Source organism: Dermochelys coriacea, chromosome 1 (assembly GCF_009764565.3).
Source record: "Dermochelys coriacea isolate rDerCor1 chromosome 1, rDerCor1.pri.v4, whole genome shotgun sequence".
Taxonomy (NCBI): Eukaryota; Metazoa; Chordata; order Testudines; family Dermochelyidae; genus Dermochelys; species Dermochelys coriacea.
In genome coordinates, this window is record NC_050068.2 from 11828074 (window position 1) to 11850441 (window position 22368).

The window sequence follows — 22368 nt, forward strand, 5'->3', positions numbered from 1 at the left end:
TATTTAAATAAAAATAGTAAAGCAAACACAACAAGTCAAATAAGTAAGCTAAGAGGGTCATAATTTCAGGATATTATTGAATTGACCCCCCATACTGCCCTTGAAGAATGGTAGGTTCAGTTTTCAAAAACTGACTTACATCGTTGACAGTCACATAGTCCCTTTTAAAAATTTTACACAATAAGCCTAGTGCCAACATTCCTCCACACTATCACTTTAAGTTAACTCCTATTTATGTTCAAACTCCCCTCCTTTTTTCAGTGATATGTATGTTACAGTGACTAAATTTTAAAGTGAACAAATATGTTCAAAGTCCATCGTAATTAAAAAGTATATTGATTCACAAAAATGTTCAAAATACATTGTAATTTAAAAATATAACAGTTTATACACACCCTCTTAACAGGAGCATAATTAGTTTAGTCAACCATACATTTCTTTAGTATTATGATGAGAGGTAGAAAATGAAGAAGCATACCCCCATGACACATCCCTAGCCAAATCCTTCCACACGTCTGCTTACTTAGCATTTACTAAGCCTATCTCCCATTCTTTTCTGATGATAAGCACGATCAACTTGATCCTACCTCTGACTTAGGCTGTTAAAACTTAACTGTACTGCACTGTTTGGCAAGCCACCCTTCATGTGTGGCTATGGACCTTGATGTTATTATGGTGTATGTAAACTAATTAGACCATGGTTAGTGTTAGGTAATGCCTACCTAGCAAGAAAGAAAGTAGTTTCAACATTAGGTCAGTACATGCAGGCAAACATCAATTTGTGTGCACTTTTGTGTGTTCTTGGGATTTAATGACTTATTTAATTGTTTGTGGAAAGTGCAATACGCTGTATAAAGGACTCTATAAACGTAAGGCATTTAGTACCATAGGTCATTTTGATCGTTACCTGACACATCACTGTCTCTCAGAGCCAAAAGTCCACATCTGTCATTCAGTTTGCATCTTGTATTTTTCGGGTATATTCCCTGTATCATTCTCATTAATGTTATCTAACCTATTTTTAAACTCACTGATCCCTCTTGAAGTTCTTAATAGTTAATACTATCAGTTCTTTCTTTGTCAACCAACATTGCTAATTAATCAATTCATTAAGCTTGCGCCGCACTATACTGAATGTTTTGTTGCTGTCCACTGTACTAAATCTGCTGTATTTGCTGAATTAGAAATTGCTTCCAAGAAGACTATTTGACTTGTTTTGGCTGATTTTTCATAGACAATGTGGTATTGGACTCTCATACACCATTCTTTAAATGTTAATATATCTACTCTTTTACTAGTAAATGTCATGAATATTTTGCTTAGGTTAGACATCAGACTGACTAGACAGTAGTTTCCTCGTTTTTCCTTCTAGTACATTTCTATATTCATTGCAGATTTTCAGTTTGTCTGTCTGTAGCTTTTAAAAGTCTGGTGTATTTTAAGACAAATTTGATAATAGAGCATGTTTAGTTTTGTCTGGTACTATTGTCATTTCTGTAGTTTGGGTCTCTTTAATTAGTAATGTTAATAATTTCTCTTCTTCCTGCACAAATTTTTCTACGTTCCTTATATATCATCTTGAAAACTGATAAAAGATGGCTATTTAAAATATAGGTAAAAAATATTCATATGCTTCCCTGCCTTTAATTTTTTCGCTCTGAATTCATATATAGAATCCTTTCTGGCAACTGCTCTGACTAGATTTTTTTTCATTATAGTGTCTATTACATCTGCAAGCTTTGACAGCTAGTTTTAGTCCCCTTATGTTTTTGTTTTTTATACAGTTTTTTCCCTCTTATTTATTTCATTAACCTCGGAATTGGCCACATGTGTTTTTCACTCCTAAATAGTTAATAGTAGAATTTAGTTGTGGAGCCTTCCTTTACTGGCACTCTGTTTCTGTGATTATGGAAGCTGAGTTAGTTTTACTTGGCTTTATATTTATGTTTATTGACAGATGCATTTTCCAACATCTAACTGACCCAATTTTTGTAAAGAATCTTTTTAGTCAACTATCTAAGCAATGACCATGCCTGATAACAAGGATTTAATTCAGTAAAAATATTAGTGACTTCATTGCATAATAGATTGCATGTTTCTAGTGATGCTTCTACCTGAAAGCTCTTAAATTGTAGTCTTTGAGAAGTACAGCTTTCTTTCAAACTTTTCTAGTGTTTACTGAAGTGAGTTGCATTGGGAGTAGCCTTGTTCCTGCCATAGGAGAGCTCAAGATTAGAAATAGTATGTGCCCTGAGGTACAGTGTTTGATAAATAGATGGTGCCACATGATTCCAAAGTAGTTTAAGGTCACATATTTTGCAAGTAAGTCCTTTGACTGACATTGCTTTTAAGGACCAACTAAACTGACTAGCATGCATACATCTTAGAGACAGGATTATTTTCTTTACAGTTACTGATTCAGGACCAGTGCTTGGATCACTAGGTGCTAGAGATTATTGAACTAAAATAGCATTCCATGCTGCTTCCTGACTCTTTTCCCTTCTCTTTCCAATTATCCTTTTCATGATACTCCTGACTTCCTTCTGATGTGGATGGACAATGTCAGCTCAATTCATAATTCTTTTACAAAAAATTATAAACTAGCAGTTCAAATAAATGTGACATAATATACCTTTTTGAACATTTCATATAAAAACAGTAATTGCTGTAAGCAAATGTACTATTTTCAGCTAAAGTAGTACAGTAAATTCACATTCCTATTCAAAAGGACACATTCAGTAAATAGTGCAAGATCCTCCTTGTTCTTTTCTCAATGACACTTGCTGTTTTGCCTCTCAAAAGATCGCCAAAACAAAGAATACCACTGTTCAGCTCAAGCTGGGAAACCTACTGATTGTTTAACCTTTGGCCCAGTTAGACTTGGTATGCTGCTTAGGAGTGTGCTCAGCGCTTGCTCACGGGTCACACTGCGCTCTTCTCTTCATTGAAGAAGTTGAGATTCTAATGTCTAAATGCAGGAAAAACCATTGAGACGTCATAACTGAAGTCTACAGAATTGTCTGACTTGTAAATGATGTCTCAAAAGGTTAATTATTTATCATTTTTATATAGTTTCATGAAGATGGATGGCTCTTCACTGGACAAATAGAGATTCTCTACAACAGTTTACAATCTAAGGACTGAAGCCTGTTGAACTAAATGACCCCATTGACTCAATTAACTTTGATCAGAGCCTACTTAAGATCATTAGGTCATGTTCATAATTCTACTGACCAAAGCCAATAGTATCTGAAATATTATTTCATATTTATATAATCAAAGTATCGAGAAGCCCTATTAGGATTGCCACAACACTGTGCAGGTATTATACAAACACACACCGTGAAAGCCATAATTCTTGTTTCAAATACATCTTACAATCTTAGAACTATCAAAGCAAGTTTTTACAATATTTTTAAATATTTTACAATATTTATAAAAGTCTATATTTACAAGACTGAACTTCCCAATCTGCATATAAAGAACAATAAAGCTATTCAGAAAAAAAGTGACTGCTATCTTTCATGAAGAAGGCTTCGCAGACAGAAGAGGTTTAGCTAACAAAATCCAAGTTTACTGGATCCATAAATTAATCTGCTGTCCCACAGTGATTATGACTGGAATACAGTCCATTTCTACCAGGGTAGTATCTATCATAGTATTTGAATCAGATTTTCAGTAGATTTTAGATGGCTATAAAATTTGAGTCAGTTCCATTTATTCATAAAAGCCTTAAGAAAACGCATTGGTTTCATGAGCAAGGATTACAATTTTTAATATGGGAGAGTTAAAAACATTGTAATGGTGTCAGTATATAGTGGAGCACAACAAAAACCAGGAATAACCTCTGCTTGCAACGTGTTGAAGATTCAAATGTGCAGTGCCTGGTGACTTTCAACTTCCAACTTCAACTTCCAGGAAAGCAAATTTTTTTTTTAAAACGAAAAACATAAAATTGTCTAAGCCTAGATTTCGAAGCTAGGAAATCCCATGTATGTTTTCAATACTGGCTCCCTCTAGCAAGACACTTATCCTCTTTGTGTATTGGTTTCACCCTCTGTAAAATGGAGATAATACCATTTTTCAGTTCTTCACATCATAAATATGCCAATCTTCCCTTTGGGAGAAATTTTAAGGCTTTATGAAGTACAGAGCTTGAAAAAATTGTCATCTATTAGCCAGAGGGCAGTATGAACAATGTGGATTAACCATGTGAGGTTACCCAGGGTAATGCCTGTTCTAGTCGGCATATTACGGGTTAAGAGCTCAGTGCAAAATTCCTTCTACTTAAAGAAAACAACATTAGAATATCTACAAAATAGAAAGGCAAACTGATGTTTAATCTATATCGGAATAAGTTTCCGGTGCAGTCACCACTATTTGAGTTATATTATCTAAGGAATTATATAGAACTATCTAAAGAATATCTAAATGCTCCACAGAGAGGCTAAGACTGGCCACATAAGGAGACAGAAAAATAATTGGAAACCATTTGTCATAAAAACAAAAGGCTGGACATTAACCAGACTTTGCCATATTAAAGAAATAAACCAATTAGAATAAACTGGGTAACATAGGAGGAAAAGAAGACGTTTCAGACATTTATTTTGGTATTCTCCCCCCCCCCCAAAAGAATATTGGGAAGAAATCAGATGATCTTAAACACAAATGTAAACAATTACTTTCAAGGGGATCCCAAGATCTTTATTATTCAAGAGCTGAAAGATGCTAAAGACTTAAATTACTGCCAGAGTACTTATTTTGTTAATAAACATAATTTCACATCATTGGCAAATAAGTTGAACAGCAAGGATTGGGCACAATAAAAAACATGATGTACAAATCTCTGCCGTCAGCCTTACAAGAACAGTTCACATACAAGTGATGGCTCTCGAGGCATAGAACCACTGCTTTTCAGCAGAGTCACTATAAGAGAGCAATTTGTCCATTAGCACGTGAGACATAAATTTCTTCTACAATTCTACTCGTGATTGATAACATACCAATTCTATGTTACCACTCCAAAACTGTACTCTGTCTGAAAAATCTGTTCCCCAAATAATTATGCTGCCAAAATGAGAGAAACATTCAGGAATGTTGTATTCTTCATTTTACCTCTTTGTAATCAATCTGAGGGCCATTTCTGGGCACACTTGTCTTTGCAAAATATTGCAAAACCTATTCCTTCTGATGCATCTGAATGAACCTTTAAATCTGCCTCTATCATCCATTTCTCACTTCAAAAAGACATTCCATGAAATTGATCAAGAAACTGTTCCTCTTCCCCCAAATCTGCCTTTATAGCTTCATTAACCCTTATAAAATGGCTGGACTTTGCTGTTCCCACAGTTGCACCTGACGGACTGGTGCAAAATGCCCTCCATTGAACATCCACTCAGCATACAAAATTAAGATGCCCAGCAACAGTTTGTAGCTCCTGCAGTGTAACCTCCTTTGCTGCTCTAGTCTTGATAATCAATCCCAAAGTTCCCCAGCTTATTCTGGAGGAGTCTAGATATACCAACCCCCATCTCTAACTCAATCCTGAGATAGGTCAGCTTGGTATAGGGCCCCTGTGTTTTTTCATCGGTACCCCTGCCTGCAAACAAAAAGTCATCCATATATGGAATCGCCTGGTGTAAACCAGACTCCTGTACCACTGCCCATTTCTGTATGGTACTGAATTTTTCAAATAATGAGCTGGAGATGGGTAATCACCTTGGAAGTGACTTATCGAAATAAAACTGGCTCTCAAAACAGAAACCCAACAGGCTAAAATTGGCAGTAGTAGAAAAACTGACTTGATATCCTATTTTGCCAACAGCCAGCCTTATCGAGGAAAAGTGGGCCCTTTTGTGGCTGCATAGAATATAAATACCTGCCCCTTTTCTGGTCAGCAGAAGGGCAAAATGCAATGACCTTGTCTTGACCTGGTCCAAACCACTTCCTGCTCTTCCTGTCCATCCCTATAAATATTCCTCTTCCCCACCTGCTGTCAGGGAACCCTTTTCTTCCAGCTAGCCTGACAAAGACCAACTTGCGAAAAGATTGCAGCGGTCATATTGTTTAAGCGTGGCTCTATCCTGAAAAATGACTCAAAAACAGGGTTGTCAATTAATTGCAGTTAACTCAAGCAATTAACTAAAAAATGAATTCGATTATAAAAATTAATTGTAATGAATCGCAGTTTTAATTGCACTGTTAATAATAAAATCCTAATTTAAAATAATTATAAATATTTTTGGATGTTCTATGTTTTCCAAATGTATTTATTTCAGTTACAACACAGAATACAAAATGTACAGTGCCCACTTTGTATTATTTTTATTACAAATATTTGCACTGTAAAAAAGGTAAACAAAAGAAATAGTATTGTTTAATTCAACTCATACAAGTACTGTAGTGCAATCTCTTTATCATGAAAGTGCAACTTACAAATGTAGAATTACTTTTTTTTACCTAATTGCAATAAAAACAAAATAATGTAAAACTTTAGAGCCTACAAGTACATTCAGTCCTAAATCTTGTTCAGTCAATCGCTAAGACAAACTAGTTTGTTTACATTTATGGGAGCTAATGCTGCCTGCTACTTATTTACAATGTCACCTGAAAGTCAGAACAAGGTGTTCGCATAGTACTGTTGTAGCCAGCGTTGCAAGGTATTTACGTGCCAGATACTGTAAACGTCCGTATGCCCCTTCCTGCTTCGACTTGTAGTTTTTCTTTTTTTACAGAGAAAATATATGTAATCAAAAATAATAAAATGAAGTGAGCACTTTACAGTTTGTATTCCACATTGTAATTGCAATAAATATATTTGAAAATGTAGAAAAACATCCAAAAATAATTATTATTAATTTAAACTGGTATCTTGTTGTTGTTTAACAGTGCAATTAAAACTGTGATTAATTGCAATTAATTTTTTGAATCTTGTGATTAATCTTGATTGATTTTTTTAATTGTTTGACAGCCCTGCTCAAAACTGTGGAAGCTTTATATTTATATTGCCTCACTGATTTCCATGTCATGTGGACTCAGTTCAGAAATGAATCACCAGCCCAACAACCTCATGCTGCTCTCTGACCTTCACGTTTGTTTCTATCTCATGCATCACCAGCAATAGAATATCTGCAAGCCAGATTATGCTCTGTTTTACCTGTGCATCCAAAATAATTTGTTGCATTTAACGTATGCATGAATTGCCTTAAGTAGGTGATAAATTTTCAGCTAACTGTGCTCTTATCTTTAACATTCATTCAGTAATTTGGCCTTTATCATGCTGGATGTCAGCTGCTACAGGAAGTTTTGCCACTAGTTTCATTAAACCCATTGTCTGTACATCCTAACAGAGTTGGCATGTATCCTGTTTGCCACTTTATTCTTCCTATGGCACTCTTCCTATGGCACTCAACTCATGAAATCAATCAAGTAAAAAGTCAACACATTCTGTTGAGCAGGTTCAGAAGCTGAGGGGTGGAAATCTTGGAAAGAAAACCTTCTCTCTAGCTGCTTTCCCCCAATCTGTTGACTACTTCTGCATTTAAAGGGATACTGTGAATCAAATTTGGTCCAAAAATTAGATTGGATTTAAAAAAAAATGCAATAAGACCTATATAAATGATTCCATATGTTTTTAAATTATAAGGGAAGTGATTATTTTTTATACCAGAGTGTTTGCAAACCAAACATAACTGCACTGAGAACTTGAACATGAAACTGATTTCATTGATGTGCAATGTCCAAGATGAGTGTTCCAGAAAGTAAACAGCATAAATAAATAAAAGTAAACTGTATGTTTGTCTCCAGTTTATAGGCATCTAAATTGATACTGAAAATTAGGGCCTGATCCTGTCAGGAATTGAGCTCCCTCAACTCCCGTTACCTTCAATGAGAGTTGAGGGCATTCAGTGTCTTGCAGGTCTGAACTCAGTTAAAGAAATTTGTTTCCAGTATCCGATTTTAAGCTGAAGGTTGTTTAGTTACATATTTGTTGTAGTGTACTTTTTATTATATTTTCTATAAGAAATTTGTTATTGTATTAGGATAACTTATACATATATAATTACAGTAGACATTTTTTATTAATCTAACATCTGAACTTCATGCTACTTATTTTGGTCACGCACATTCTCCATGTTGAATATTCTAATGAATTCTTGTTTGTCTACAGAGTGATTAGGATCGTATATATAAAACAAAGCTAATAACATTACCATAAAACCAAATAAAGTGAATACCTCAGTACAAAGCAAAAATATAAAAAGATATATGGGGAAAGAGAAATCATTTTGTATTACATTAGTTTATTAAAATGATAGATTACTGGGTTGTTTGTTAAAATGTCAGATTTTTTTATTTGTGTATGAGATTATTGTAGTGAAACTCCTTTTTATAGTACATTCTCTTACTTGTTTTTAACACAGTCTTTTTACTTATTTTTATAGGGCATTCAGAAGTTGGCTAGTCAATACTTAAAGAAGGATTGGCCTGGAATAAAAGCAGATGAGCGAAGTGACTATAGGTAATTTAACAATTGGGTCTTTTTAAATAGCTGTTCTTACATTGCTAATTTGTGTAATTATTCTACACAACAATGAAGAACCCTTTCTTCTGTAACTGAAATTAATGTTCTTAGAGTGCTTGCTCATGTTGATTCCATTGTAGGTGTGCACGTGCCCACATGCGCGGTTGTCAGAGATTTTTGCCTTAGCGGTATCCATAGGGCCAGCTGTGGTGCCCTCTTGAGTGCTGCGCTCATGCGTTGCTATATCAGGCACTCCTGGCCCTATGTGCTCTCAGTTCTTTCTTTCCGCCTGTGATGGTTAGTCAGAGCGCCTTTCCTTACATAGCAAGGGCTAGCAGTGGCTAACGGTTTAGTCTCTTCTGACTTCAAGCCTAGGGCTTTGTAAATAGTTGTTTATAGTAGTTTGTGATAAATAGTTGTTAAGAGTCAGAAATTAGAGTCCCAGTGGGGACTTCGTCCCAGGTGGGGCATGCCCTGGTCTCCGGGATTTAAGCCTTGCGCGAACTGTAACAGGCCTATGCCCATAAGTGACCCCCCATAGCGACTGCCTCAAGTCCGACTTCTTGTGGGAATCACATGTGAAGAACAAGTGTCATATTTGTAAACATTTTTGACTCAGGATTCAGAAGGAGCAGGATATTAGTTTTCGGGCTCTCCTCATGGAGGCTGCCCTTCATCTGACTTCCGAGCTGTCCTGCCAAGACTTGCCTAGTACCTCGGTCTCGGTGCACAGCACATTCCCATCATTGGGCTCCGCCCAGCTTCGCTCCCCATCACCAATGCCCAGAAAGAAAAGGAAGAAGCACGGCTGCCCGGCACTGGGCAAGAAAGGCCATGGGGGCCTGGTTTGGGCTGCCCTGCCACTCTGAAGCCATGTGGATGTGCCTCCCCAGTCGGGGCCCTTAGCCCCTTAAAGGATCCGCCACCGACTCCCAGGAGCAGTAGGGGACACAAACTTCTGGTGGCACTGATGCCTTCCCAAGCTCCCCCGGCGCTGAGAGAACACAGGCCTCTGCCCGCATTTGCTGCAGGAAGCAGCAAAGGCTCCCTGCGAGGGCAAGCCAGCCGCTAAGAGTGTCCGACTCTGTAAAGCAGTCCATACATTAACAGTGTTTTATAAATGATTAGTAGCAGTAAAAGTAAAATATTCCTGTCTCCCTTTTTCCCTTTCTCACCATCTTTTAATGTTTGTTTGTTTGTAGGAGCATGTATCCAGTTTGGAAATCATTTCTAGAAGGTACAATGCAGGTGGCCCAATCCAGGCTCACTATCTGTGAAAATTACAAAAACCTAATTTCTGAACCTGCCAGGACAGTCAGGTGCTTTAAGGAACAACAGTTAAAGAAGGTATTTTCTCTCTTTTTTTTCTTGGTTGAGAGTTATTGCTTTTATAAGTGTGTTGTTCAGGACTAGTAGGGACTGTAGAGCAGTAGAAATATTTCTAAAGAATCTGTATACCTTTTTCTGCCTGTTCAGCTGTATTCCTTTGTAGAAGTTAAACCATTAGTTTGTATTGGACCAGTTGTTCATAATAATGAACTAAATATTCCAGATTGAACTTTTTTTAATTGACTTGAGGCTCAATTAAAGAGGGTCAGAAACTCCTTTGCAAATCTAATTTCATGCTTTGGCAATCAGATTGAATTGATCCAATGGTGACACAAATATAGAAAAAGTAGCCTGCTTTGGAAGTGGTGTTGACTTTTTCCAAATGAGTTTTCAGTAGAATAGGCTCTGATTTTAAGTTGCAGTGCATTTTAAACCTGAGGGAGTGACACATGCAGTCTCTAAAGATGTTGTGGAATTGGAGAAGACTCAGTCACATCCTGTAAAAGTTGGTACAAGAGGCAGTCTCATGCATTAATCCGTACAGAAAAATTCTTACAGTTAAGAGAGAAAATAAATTGACTTTCATTTTAAAATGTTTTATTACTAACTACAGCGATATAAGAAGATTCCAGGAATGTCACTGTGTCACTCTGAAGCTTAAAATGTCTGTAAAGTAAGAGTGATGTGATGGAAACAGCTACAAGCATGGTTGCAAGCTCTTTTTTGTTTAGAATATCACCAGGTTCAATCATCACTGGGATTCACAGTCTGTTATCATCCAGTTTTTACATTATCAACCATTTTTGTCTTTTTTATACACACGACTTTACAAATTACACCTATGTAACGCACAGGCTTTCAGCTAGTAATTTTAAAGTGATCTACACCTTAACATGAGCAGTGAGAACAGTTCAGTATATTTTTAATCAAACCTTATGTGGAATCTGTTTTTATAAAGGTTTCAGAGTAGCAACCGTGTTAGTCTGTATTCGCAAAAAGAAAAGGAGTACTTGTGGCACCTTAGAGACTAACAAATTTATTAGCGCATAAGCTTTCGTGAGCTACAGCTCACTTCATCGGATGCATCCGATGAAGTGAGCTGTAGCTCACGAAAGCTTATGCGCTAATAAATTTGTTAGTCTCTAAGGTGCCACAAGTACTCCTTTTCTTTTTGTTTTTATAAAATGTCTCTTTAAATACAGGGCTTCTTGCTCATGTAAGCTGAATATTTTTCATGTTCTAATGAGCTCTGTATTATGAAGAGAAGTTAATTATGGATCTCAGTGGAGTTTGGGATGAGCATAGTTGTAATTTGAGGACAGCTAAAATGAAGTTTTAAAGAGGGAGCACAGAGTATAAATATCAGCATTGGAATGAGGAATTTGTGTCTAGAAGTTACAAAAAATGCTACCTGCTGATGCTCTCTATATAAGATAGGCCAAAGGCGGCCGGGGGGGGAAGGGAGGGCAGGAGGTCAAGTAGAGGGTGTGCCTTTTGAACACATACTGCAACTGTCCAAAAAACTGCTTGTGGTTCAAAATGTTTAGTCTGCCATTTAACAAGAATGTTGCTTATTTAGAGGGGACTACAGGTAAGTTCTTTATTTACTTTGTACCCAGAGTTTGATCATATGGTGTTTGTCATGTTCAATTTGGAGTACTCCAGAGCCTGTATCTTTCTCTCTCAAATAAAGACATGAGAGTTGTAGTGTTCTTAGCTGAAATGAGCTGACATCCCATGTTGTAACTTTTCCAGATGTGCAGGGTATAAACTTATGTATGTCTCATCATAAGCTCAGTTGCCAATTCCTTGGGAGATTATTGTAGTGGTCCACCCACTATATGAGACACAGATTTTTCTGGAGCTCAAGCTCTCTTATTGCATGTGTTTATTTTTCTGTGGAGTTTTCCAATAAATATTATGGTAATTTCTCATGTTTTAATTAGTTCGGTAAATGGCTCCTGCTACTGCTTCCTTAAATACTGGAAGTTCAGGGAGTTTATGAATCAATGGCAGAGGTAGGAAAGGAGGTCTTTATTTTATTTTATTTTATTTTATTTTATTTTAAAAGTTTGTAGTAGTATTTTTAGGAGTTCCCTTTCTCTATCACTTCTTCCTCACCATTCGTCCTTAAGCCATGATAACTGTTTTTCTCGCTCCCTCTGGAATTTATTCACCACTTCTGAATTTGCAGGACAAGTCCTTGGAGGAACGATGCAGACCTTCCAGTCTGAGCTAGCCTGGGATCACTGTACTTTTTGTATAGCTCAAAATAATCATCTACTATGGAGCATAATTAAATATTTTCGTAACAAAATTAATGTTTTAAACAGTGCAAGTGAGAGTAAAGTACAGCATAATATGCTAGGAGCCAGTTATTTTCTTGGATTTCCAGAGTTAAACACACAGTTGTTCTTATGATATTTCTGACTTCTGTCCTGGTTAAAAAACCTAGTGAAATTCAGACCTGGAGCAGGTAAAGCACTTCTGATACCATACTGGAAGGCATCAAAGTAAACTTCAACTTGAAACAGTGACACTTGAGATGCTGTCTTGTCTACCACATCTTTTCCCTCAAGCTTCTACCTCCTTGATAATGGGGCCCTCAACAAGAAACTTCACCTCAGCTTTTTCTGCGTCCTGATCATGCTAAATTAGAGCAACTGCAGGCAACTTCAAATAAAAGTTTGTAAAGTTTAATAGTTAGAAGGTTAGATGCAGGAGTCTCAAAGATATATACATAGAGGTAAAAATCATTAATACAGAGAAAATGAAACAAAAACGCACATCTCTTCCCAAATGTAAACACGTCTTCCCAAATGTAAAAAAAAGTTTTTCGCATGTTTGAATTAGTCTATAACTAGAAGGAAAGGAGTACTTGTGGCACCTTAGAGACTAACAAATTTATTTAGAGCATAAGCTTTCGTGAGCTACAGCTCACTTCATTGGATGCATTGCATCGGATCCTCTATAACTAGAGGAAATTATATTGTATCTAGTGAGGATAGAGTTAGTTACATTGGATTCATTAAACCCCCTGAAGAGGCAGTTTGAGATGCTGATTAAGTACCTTTGCCTTTTTGTTTTTCTGTTCCTCTGAGATTACATAATACAGTGTCAGATTTTAATTTAGATAAACTCATTTTTCATTACTCTTCAAAGATTTTCTCTAGGATTTCTGGGCAGTAAAGTTCAAATACATATTAAAATCAAAGAATTTTTTAAAACTATACAACTCCCCTCCACCCTTCCCCCCCCCCCCCCAAAAAAAAACCCCACCCAAACCAAACAAATGCTCTTGGAGTTCTTTCTCCTGTGAAGTTTTTACTCTTCAGCAATAAAGGCCCCTTACACATTCCAGTTCATTTGATTTTTATCTGTATCTATATAGGTATAAACATGGTCAAGTCTTACATATTTGCATTTTGATTTAAATATTTTAAAGAAAAACTGCCTATATAAGGGTCTAGTCACCTTAACCCTAATCATTATTGCAACAAAATCCCAGTAGTTTAAAATAATCATTCAGACAGGAACTCTGCCAGCCAGCCACCTACAAAAGTTCCTCCTCCTCCCTTTCATACCGGGGTGTCCACCCTCAGCACTCTCCATAAATTCTATCAATCTTGTATTAAGTCCTGTACTTCATTTGGTCTGCTTATATGAGGTGATGATTTTAATCTGAACAGACTAGATTTTCATTTCCACTAGCCAGAAGGAAATCTTAGTTTATTAGTGGGAGAACAGGTTTCTGTTAAGAAGGGATAAATTATAAATCCCTTGCTAGGCACTTGAATTCTCCGCAGATTTTGAAGAGAGAATTGTACATATCCTGGGATTTTTGTTGCTGTTGGATATTTTCTCTTGAACTGATAGAACTTTTTCCTTACACCCGTATTCAGTGCAGATTTGAACCAGAAAGGAAGTTGAATTTAAAAACTGCCAGTACTAAGAGGAAGGTGGAATAATTTGACAAAACTTTATACTAGGATACATGATATTTTAACATTTAATAACTGCAGATCTTGAAAGCTGTAACAAGTAACTGTTACAGGTGACAGGCAATAGATTTTGGTTATTTTAAATGGTTAACTGTTGTGCCTTTAACAATATGTAACTAAAGTATGATGATTATAAAGGCTGATTATAAAGAAAAGAACATGGGTTACAAAACAGCCTGTTGGTAATTAGTATAGTGACAAAGGAAATGTAGAAAGCATTTGAGTGCAATAATGAGTCTTAGAAAAATACATTTTTAAGATTGTCCTACTGCGGCATCAAAACTTTAATTCAGATATTAATGTTCTAACAGGTTTTTCTGCATTCAAAGGACAAGTCAGAATGTTTACATATAAATGAGAAGATGCATAATGCTTTACTATAATAGGGTTGTTCATATAGGGTCTGATCCAAAAATCTGTTGAAACCAGTGAAAAGACTCTGAGATATCCGTGGACTTGAACCCACATACTGTAATATTTGTGTGCAAATCTTGCGTACTCGAAGTTGAACAGGTAGTTTAAACAAAAATAAAAACATGGATTTATTATGTTATGAAGCAAGATATAATTCTGGGCATTGATGTCTTCTAAGTTATTTCTGGGGCAGTATGTGTTTTCTCCTATTGAACAATTTCATTGCTATTTCTGCTTTTTTCCACACGCTGTTTTCTGTCAGATTAAAATGTACACTATCAATACTGATTATATTCTTACATTTTATCCATGCAAACGGATGAAATTTTTATTTCACCTCTCCATGAAAAGCTATGAATTTTAAGCTTTAGGTATAAAGAAAATTGCCTTTGTGCTTGACTCTAATTTCTGATTTAACCCTCACATTGGAAAGCTCTTAACATGCAGCTTGGAACAGAAAAAAACAACCACATTTAGAATAGTATTTAACAATTCAGAATTAATCCATTGTATTTCTTTCTTGGATTCAAAGAGAGTATATTTTTTCTCTGCTTTCAGTTTGGGGGGAAAGGAAAGAGATTCTCAAATTTTGCAGGTATTCTACTAGTATGATTTTTTTTTTTGCTAACTTTTTGAAACAAGTTGTTTCACTGTGTTCTGTCAAGTAGACTGATACTTGCACCCATCTTGTACTCTGTAATGGCTTTTGTTGTAAAAATATTTTCTATACTGCAGTGCATGGTTTTAAATGAATGTTGGTTGAGTTGGGAACAAGAATGTACAGTAGAAGTATGAAATGCCTTTGTGACCTTTTAAAAATTAAGATGAAATAGAATAGTTGCATTAATTTACAGTTGTTAGTGCTACCTTTGGTGCTTATCCTCAATGTTAGAAATAGTAGAGGATTGCTTAAGCTACAGAAGTACAAGTGTAGTGATGCTTATTTGCTTGAAGTCACTAGTCTCTAAGTCATTTTCCATATCCCTTCTGGCTGAAGTACCTTTAGCATTTCCATACTGCATCTAGGTTATTGCAACTGATTTCCCCATTAAGAGCTTTTAAATCTTGAAAGTATTACATTATAAACAGAGAGACAAGATGGGTGAGGTATGTAATGTCTTTTATTGGACTAACTTCTGTTGGTGAGAGACAAGCTTTCGAGCTTACACAGAGCTCTTATTTAGGTTTTCAGAGATAAGCTTTTGAGCTCTGTGTGAGCTTGAGAACTTGTCACTCTCACCAACAGATGCTGATCAAATAAAAGATATTACCTCACCCACCTTGTCTCTCTAGTATCCTGGGACCAATGTGGCTACAACAACACTGCATATTTTAAGATAAAAAGATGTTGGTTCTTTGTTTTGGTTTATTTTAAAAGGTGGACTGAATCTATAGTTAACCTAGAAGAACTTATAGAGCATATGGATCTGTGCAAGATTTATTGAACAATAATAGTACAATTATATTAATTCTATTATAAGCTTGTTTGTTGTATTCTGTTTTGCAGTGTGTAGACCAGTTGACAAAGATCCAGGCTGAATTACAAGAGACAGTAAAAGAATTAGCTAAGAGCAAGAAGAAGTACTTTGAGACTGAACAGATGGCTCATGCAGTGCGGGAAAAAGCCGATATTGAGGCCAAGTATGTACTTATAATAGCAACTCTATAATTAATTGTGTGTGTGTAAATATCATGTTTGTCTTAATCATTACACTCAGTTTTGTTGTAAGAGCAGGATGCTAGCTCTGAATAAGCTTGTGTTGAGGTTTGCCTTACTTTGCTTTCGTATATCCTGTTGATCAAGCATGCATCTTGCTTCACAGTTGAGTATTGTTTGGGAAGTGTTTGTTTTGCTTTTATGAGGTTATATCTTTGAGGCTGTAGCTTGTGAATACCTCTTGTCCTGTGGAGGTAATCTTACCCTTCCTTTTACTAAAAAACATAACTTGCATGTTTCAATTTTGGGCTTTGGCCTGTATTTTTTCACTGCCTGTTGCAATTTTATCACTTTTTTTTTTTTTAAACATCCCTCAAACTTGTTCTCCAAGAATGGCAAAGTTGTGTACATGGCATCTTTAAAAAAGAAAGTAATTAAATGTTATGCATTTTTATAAGGTAATGTAAAAGGATGCCCACTCATTTCTCCTTAAAGTTTGAAGTATTTTCTTTTATTATTTTTCATTTTTAAGAAAAAGTTATTTAGAAAAATATGTTCTTCGAAGAGCTCTTTCCACACAATTCAGGAACTGGAAAGTTCTGGAGGTGGTGACATACAACTGGCTGGAGGGGGTGGGAATATCATACACTATCCACCCACTTCCTCAAAAGATCAAAGGGTGAGCTAGGGGAATTTGGCCCGGTCTCGCATTGGTATTGTAAAGATTAAAATGACAGACTATCAGATGGTATGCAGAAGGCCTGCTTCTGCAGGCAGATAAAATCCAGTTTGCATTAGATTTGTACAAATAGTTGGCCTTGTGTATACAGTGCTATTTTCCTCCAGTTTCTTAATTGAGCATTTTATGAAGGCTGGGAGTATAACATAAACACTATCAAATTCTAGATATCCTTTTTATACTAGAATTTACTGACATAAGTTTTCAGTTTTTCGGGTGCACATTTAGTTTTCTAATTAGAACTAGAAAGTTATCCAAAATATTGGTGATATGAGGGTTTTGGAAAGCTAAGTTTGGATGAATGTTATAAACAACTAAATGTTATAATGAATGTTATAAACAGCTTTATGCAATTAGTTAACTAAAAATCAAGTGTAAATCTTAGAAAAAGCAGGAAAAATGTAAAATATTTTATTTACCACAAATAAGGGATTGTATCCTTCTCCATTTATAAATCTTACAGAAAAAAACACAGCTTGGGACAATCTAATTCACCTGGGAGTTCAGAGATGGTGCTAACTAATGTGGATACCTTTTGCAACACGTTAATTTAAAAAAATAAAAATAAGAGTAACTACCAAAAATAAGAATAACAGTACCAAATTGTGGGCTGTAAAAGGGCATAGTTAGAGAGCCTTCCATGAATCCAAGAATTCTTATGTTTGTGGAAAGCCCAATAGGGCTTTAATGAAGCCTGAGGCAATCTTAATTTTTTCACAGAAATCTCTCCTTAATGTGGAGTTCCCTTGAGAGGGATTCCAGAGACCATGGTGGGTGGAGGAAGCCAGGCTACAGCCGTGTTGCCAGAGAGCTGGAAGGAGCTCCAGGGGCCCTGAAGCTGCTGTGGAAACAGCGGGCATTCAAATTGAATGGGCAGGTCTCAGTCAGATCTCCTTGGATCCTGGAGGCCAATTACATGGTCTTTCAATAGGGAGCCCAACACTCTTTATAGAGCTTTCCTTCTCCTGCCCCGTACTTGGGAGCAGGCCTGCCGACAGCAATTCCAGGTTCCAGGGCCTTCCCTACGGGGGCGTGGGGCCTGGGGTGGAAGTGACGAATCTGTGACAATCGCACTGGCTGGCGGAGGCCCCCAAAGCAGGGGCCTGGAGCGGTCACCTCAATTCTCCATACCCTAGGGACAGTTCTGCCCAGGGCAGAACAGTCAATGGGCCCCCTAGAAAGGTCCTTCTGACATTTGGGCAGTGCTGCATCTGTGCTGGCTGGTGCCCAGTGAGCTGCTGCACCTGAGCTGTTGGGCACCGTCTTCCGGCATGGCCAGGGCTGCCACATGCCCGCTTGGCTGCCTTCACTGCTGCTGGTACCACTCCTCACACGCCTAGGAGCCCTGCGGCCCACCCTGGTCTCCTGGCCCCTTTTAAATCACCCGGACCCTTAGGCAATTGTGCCCTTTGCCCCCCCACCCATCCCCATTGGCAGGCCTGCTCAGGGGGGAGGGGTCTACGTGGCCTCGATTGGCACTCAGAATAGAACAGCTATTGTGTCTTGGGGATGGAGGTCTTCTTAAAACCAGTATAGAAGCTACCAGTCATTGTGGAATCCTTTTGCTTACTTTTCTATTCTCCACCTGACACACCAAACAGTCAATATATGCCCATTGGCTTTTTGTGGTAACATTGCATCATAGTAGTTGCCAGTTTCTTTAGAATAGACTTAGGCCAGGTATAAACTAATATAGCTATATCGGCAAATCCTCCTAGTGTACACAACACTTATCTTGGCAAAAGTATAGCTTATCCTGTTTTACTTTAAAGCAAAAGCCCTCTTATGCTCTCACCTTATATACTGTAGGGCTTTTGCCAATATTTTAAAATAATTTAAAAATTAATAGCCAACATTACTATCCCAGCTAAAGTTTCTAATGTAGACCCAGTTTCTAATGTAGACTTAGTGGGAAAACTGTACTGAAGTTAAATGAGGGTGGATGTATTTATCAGTGGGGATGGTATGGTTATATATCATATCATCAGAATCAAATGTAGCTAAAGTTGATGTTTTTATCAGTTTTACATATGAAATTTTAGAACGCTTTTTAAAAAATTGAACAAAGTTCTTTTAACCAGGAATAATTTTGTCCATGGAAGGATGCTCCAGTCCTACCAAAAAAGAATGTGTAATGTTCTCTTTGTGTACAACAGTTGTTTAAAGCTGTTGTTATTTACTCCATTTCAAATGCCATCTTCTTGGGTAGTATTTATGGATGCTTGTTGCTTATAAAGTGAGATAAAACACAAAGTAAAATTTACAGTTATTGGATAATGTTTTATTTCTGAGAACATTGGTTGTTTTGACCTCTTCAGGGTTAATATGTTTTCAGAAAGCTTAGATATCATCTGATTTAAAGCACTGGTTCATAGTGTCTGCTTCACAATTTTTTTCTCCCTATAGTATAAACAGAATAAAGTTTCAGAATTCAAGTGTTCATGATTTTAGTTAAGTTTTCCTTCATACCTCATTGCGAATAAGCCTGATGTTCTTAAGCTGCTTGTATGCACTCTGGCTTTTTTTTTAAATGATTAACCTGGAAAAAACACACAAACTGATTCCTACCCTCTGATCAAAGTTTCAAAATTAGACTAACACCTGCTTTTAAAAAATTCTTTGTGAGCAGACCTCACTCAACCTTACCTGAATTGATTGCTGGTGATTTACATTGCTAACCCATTAAAAGGCAAGTAGCTCAAGTTTGCAACCCTGGCTGTCAAATGGAAGACTTTCAAATAGCCAATAAGCAACAAACAACAAAAGAACTTTGCGAGTTCCTGTTGCCACCAGAGCTTTCTGCTGTGTTGTATTTAATCAATGTTTGAAAATTAGTGTAAGACTGAGCAAAACATTTCAGAGTATGCAGTGAAGATAGCTGATTATACAAATGAGTTTGTTCAACATGTGTAACCACTTCCTAAAACCGTTAATTTTTACTCTTGAATATAAAAATAAAATGTTTAGCTGAAAAAATTGCTATTGAATTATTTTACTGCTTTTATTTAACGCCAAAGGAAACCTCCCCCTTATCAGATAGCCTATTTATGTCCCTATCTGTCCCAGAGACAACTTCTGATATTAATCTATTCTATTGACTTTTAATACAGGTCCAAGCTTAGTCTTTTTCAGTCAAGGATAAGCTTACAGAAGGCAAGTGTAAAGGTGAGTTTAAAAATAAATGATCTTCTCAGTAAAACTATAGTAAAGCATTATGTCACTTTCATGGGACACATAACTAATGTTATCTTGAAATCTAGAGAGGCCTCATGTTTTATAAGGCATATTGTCTTTAAAACGACTGACCAGTTGGTACAGAATGTTTCCCCAGAATCAAGTACAAGCACATGATGGATCTGTTCAGCCATTCACTAATTTGTGCTGGAATTTTGCCTAATGAAAATTGTATGAAGTATATGTACAAATAATAGAAATATTCTTCAAAGCAGCAACAAATATAACAACCCGTCTGAAGCCATATATATTTTAATGCTTTGTTCATAGTATAAAAGTACAAAATCAGCTGCCTTATATTTTGATTTCCTTTTTTTTAAATATAGTTAAAAGCACGACGGTCCGAGTGTAATTCAAAGGCTACCCATGCAAGGAATGATTACCTTCTCACTTTAGCAGCTGCTAATGCACACCAGGATCGCTACTATCAGACAGACTTAGTGAACATTATGAAGGTAAGGGAGCTAATGTAGTTTGATTTTCGTTATTGGGGTGGGGATGAGGATTCATGAGATACAAATATTGTTTTCATGAAATACATATGTTGACATCCATGTACTTTTATCCCAGTATACCAGGGTAGGTCACAATACTAACTCTCCTCTATGTTCCTGATCACCATCAACCCCGAAATAAGAGAATTTGGTAATGCTCTTTCCATTCCACTAGTATCTCTGGAGACTGTTAAACAAAAGCTACTAGAGTTAGACATTTTAAATCATCAGGTCCAGATAACTTGCATCCAAGAGTTTTAAAATAGTTGGCGGAGGAGTTTGCTGAATGATTAATGTAAATTTTCAAAAAGTTGTGGAGCACTGCATACGTTCCAGAAGACTGGAAGAAAGCTAGTGTTGTGCCAATATTTAAAAAGGGTAAACAGGATAACCTGGTAATTATAGGCCTGTCAGTCTGATATCAATCCCTGGCAAGATAATGGAGTGGCTGATACGGAACTCAATTAAAGAATTAAACGAGGGTAATATAATTAATGCCAATCAACATGGCTTTATGGAAAATAGATCCTGTCAAACTAACTTGATACCTCTTTGATAAGATTATAAATTTGATTGATAAAGGTAATAGTGTTGTTATAATATTCTTAGACTTCTGTCAGGCATTTTACTTGGTACTACATGATATTTTTATTAATAAGCTAAAACTGTATAAAATTAACAAAGCACACATTAAATGGATTAAAACTGGCTAGCTGATAGGTCTCAAAATGTAATAGAAAATGGAAAATCATTATTGATCAGGTGTTACCCAGTGTTATCAGTGAATGGAAGAAAACATAAAATCATCACTGATAAAAATTGGGAAAGTGGTAAATAATGAAGAGGACAGGTTACTGAATCAGAGCAACCTGGATCGCTTGGTATATATCTAGGAACAAAGAATATAGACTATATTTATAGAATAGGGGCTTCTATTCTGGAAAGCAGTGACTCTGAAACAAAGATTTGGGGATGGTGATGGATTATCAACTAAATACTAGCTGTCCGTGTGACTCTGTGGCCAAACAAGCTAATGCAATCCTGGGATCCATAAACAGAGTCTCTGTTTGACACTGTTGCGTCTAGTTCTAGAATACCATGTCCAATTCTGGTATCCACATACTCGAGGAGGATTTTGATAAATTGGAAAGGATTCAGAGAAGAGAAGTAAGAATGATTAAAGGATTAGAAAGTATGCCTTATAGTGATAGACTCAAAGAGTTCAATCTATTTAGTTTAACAAAGATAATATTAAGGGATGAATTGTTTACAGTCTGTAAGTATCTACATGGGGAACAAATATTTAATAATGGACTCTTCAGTTCAGCAGAGAAAAGTATAACACAATCCAATGGCTGGAAGTTGAAGCTAGACAAATTCAATCCGGAAATAAGGGGCAATTTTTTAACAGTAAGGTTATTAACAATTGGTTCAATTTACCCAGACACATGGTGTATTCTCCATCACTGATGATTTTTAAATCAAGATCGGATTTTTTTAATAGATCAAAGAATCATAGAAATGGAAGGGACCTCGAGAGGTCATCTAGTCCAGTCCCCTGCATTCAGGACAGAACTAAGTATTATCTAGACCATCCCTGACAGGTGTTTGTCCAACCTGCTCTTAAAAATCCCCACTGATGGAGATTCCACAACCTCTCTAGGCAATTTATTCCAGTGCTTAACCACTCTGACAGTTAGGAAGTTTAAACCGCCTAAACCGCCCTTGCTGCAATTTAAGCCCGTTGCTTTTTGTCCAATCCTCAGAGGTTAGAGATATTCTCTAGCAATTATTTTGGGGAAGTTCTATGGTTACACAGGAGGTCAGACTAGATTATCATAATGGTCCCTTCTGGCCTCAGAATCTATGAATCTATAATTTTTTTCCTTTCCTAGCTAAGTTTCCAATCTACATTGCTATGGGACGTAATGTTCATAGTTTGCTTTTAAAAGGATGCCTCTTGGATATGACAGTAA

At 36.5% G+C, this 22368-nt stretch overlaps 1 protein-coding gene across 5 annotated transcripts in view; it reads left to right on the top strand.

Moving 5' to 3' along the window:
• Nucleotides 1-22368, top strand: part of FCHSD2 (FCH and double SH3 domains 2) — a 260803-nt gene that overhangs the window by 133736 nt on the left and 104699 nt on the right. For all 5 annotated transcript variants that reach the window (XM_038418970.2, XM_043504046.1, XM_038418949.2 and 2 more), the window contains 5 exons: nt 8445-8521; nt 9727-9871; nt 15776-15909; nt 19775-19829; nt 20225-20353. In XM_038418970.2, coding sequence (XP_038274898.1) covers nt 8445-8521; nt 9727-9871; nt 15776-15909; nt 19775-19829; nt 20225-20353 — 540 coding nt within the window. The remainder of the gene's footprint in view (nt 1-8444; nt 8522-9726; nt 9872-15775; nt 15910-19774; nt 19830-20224; nt 20354-22368) is intronic.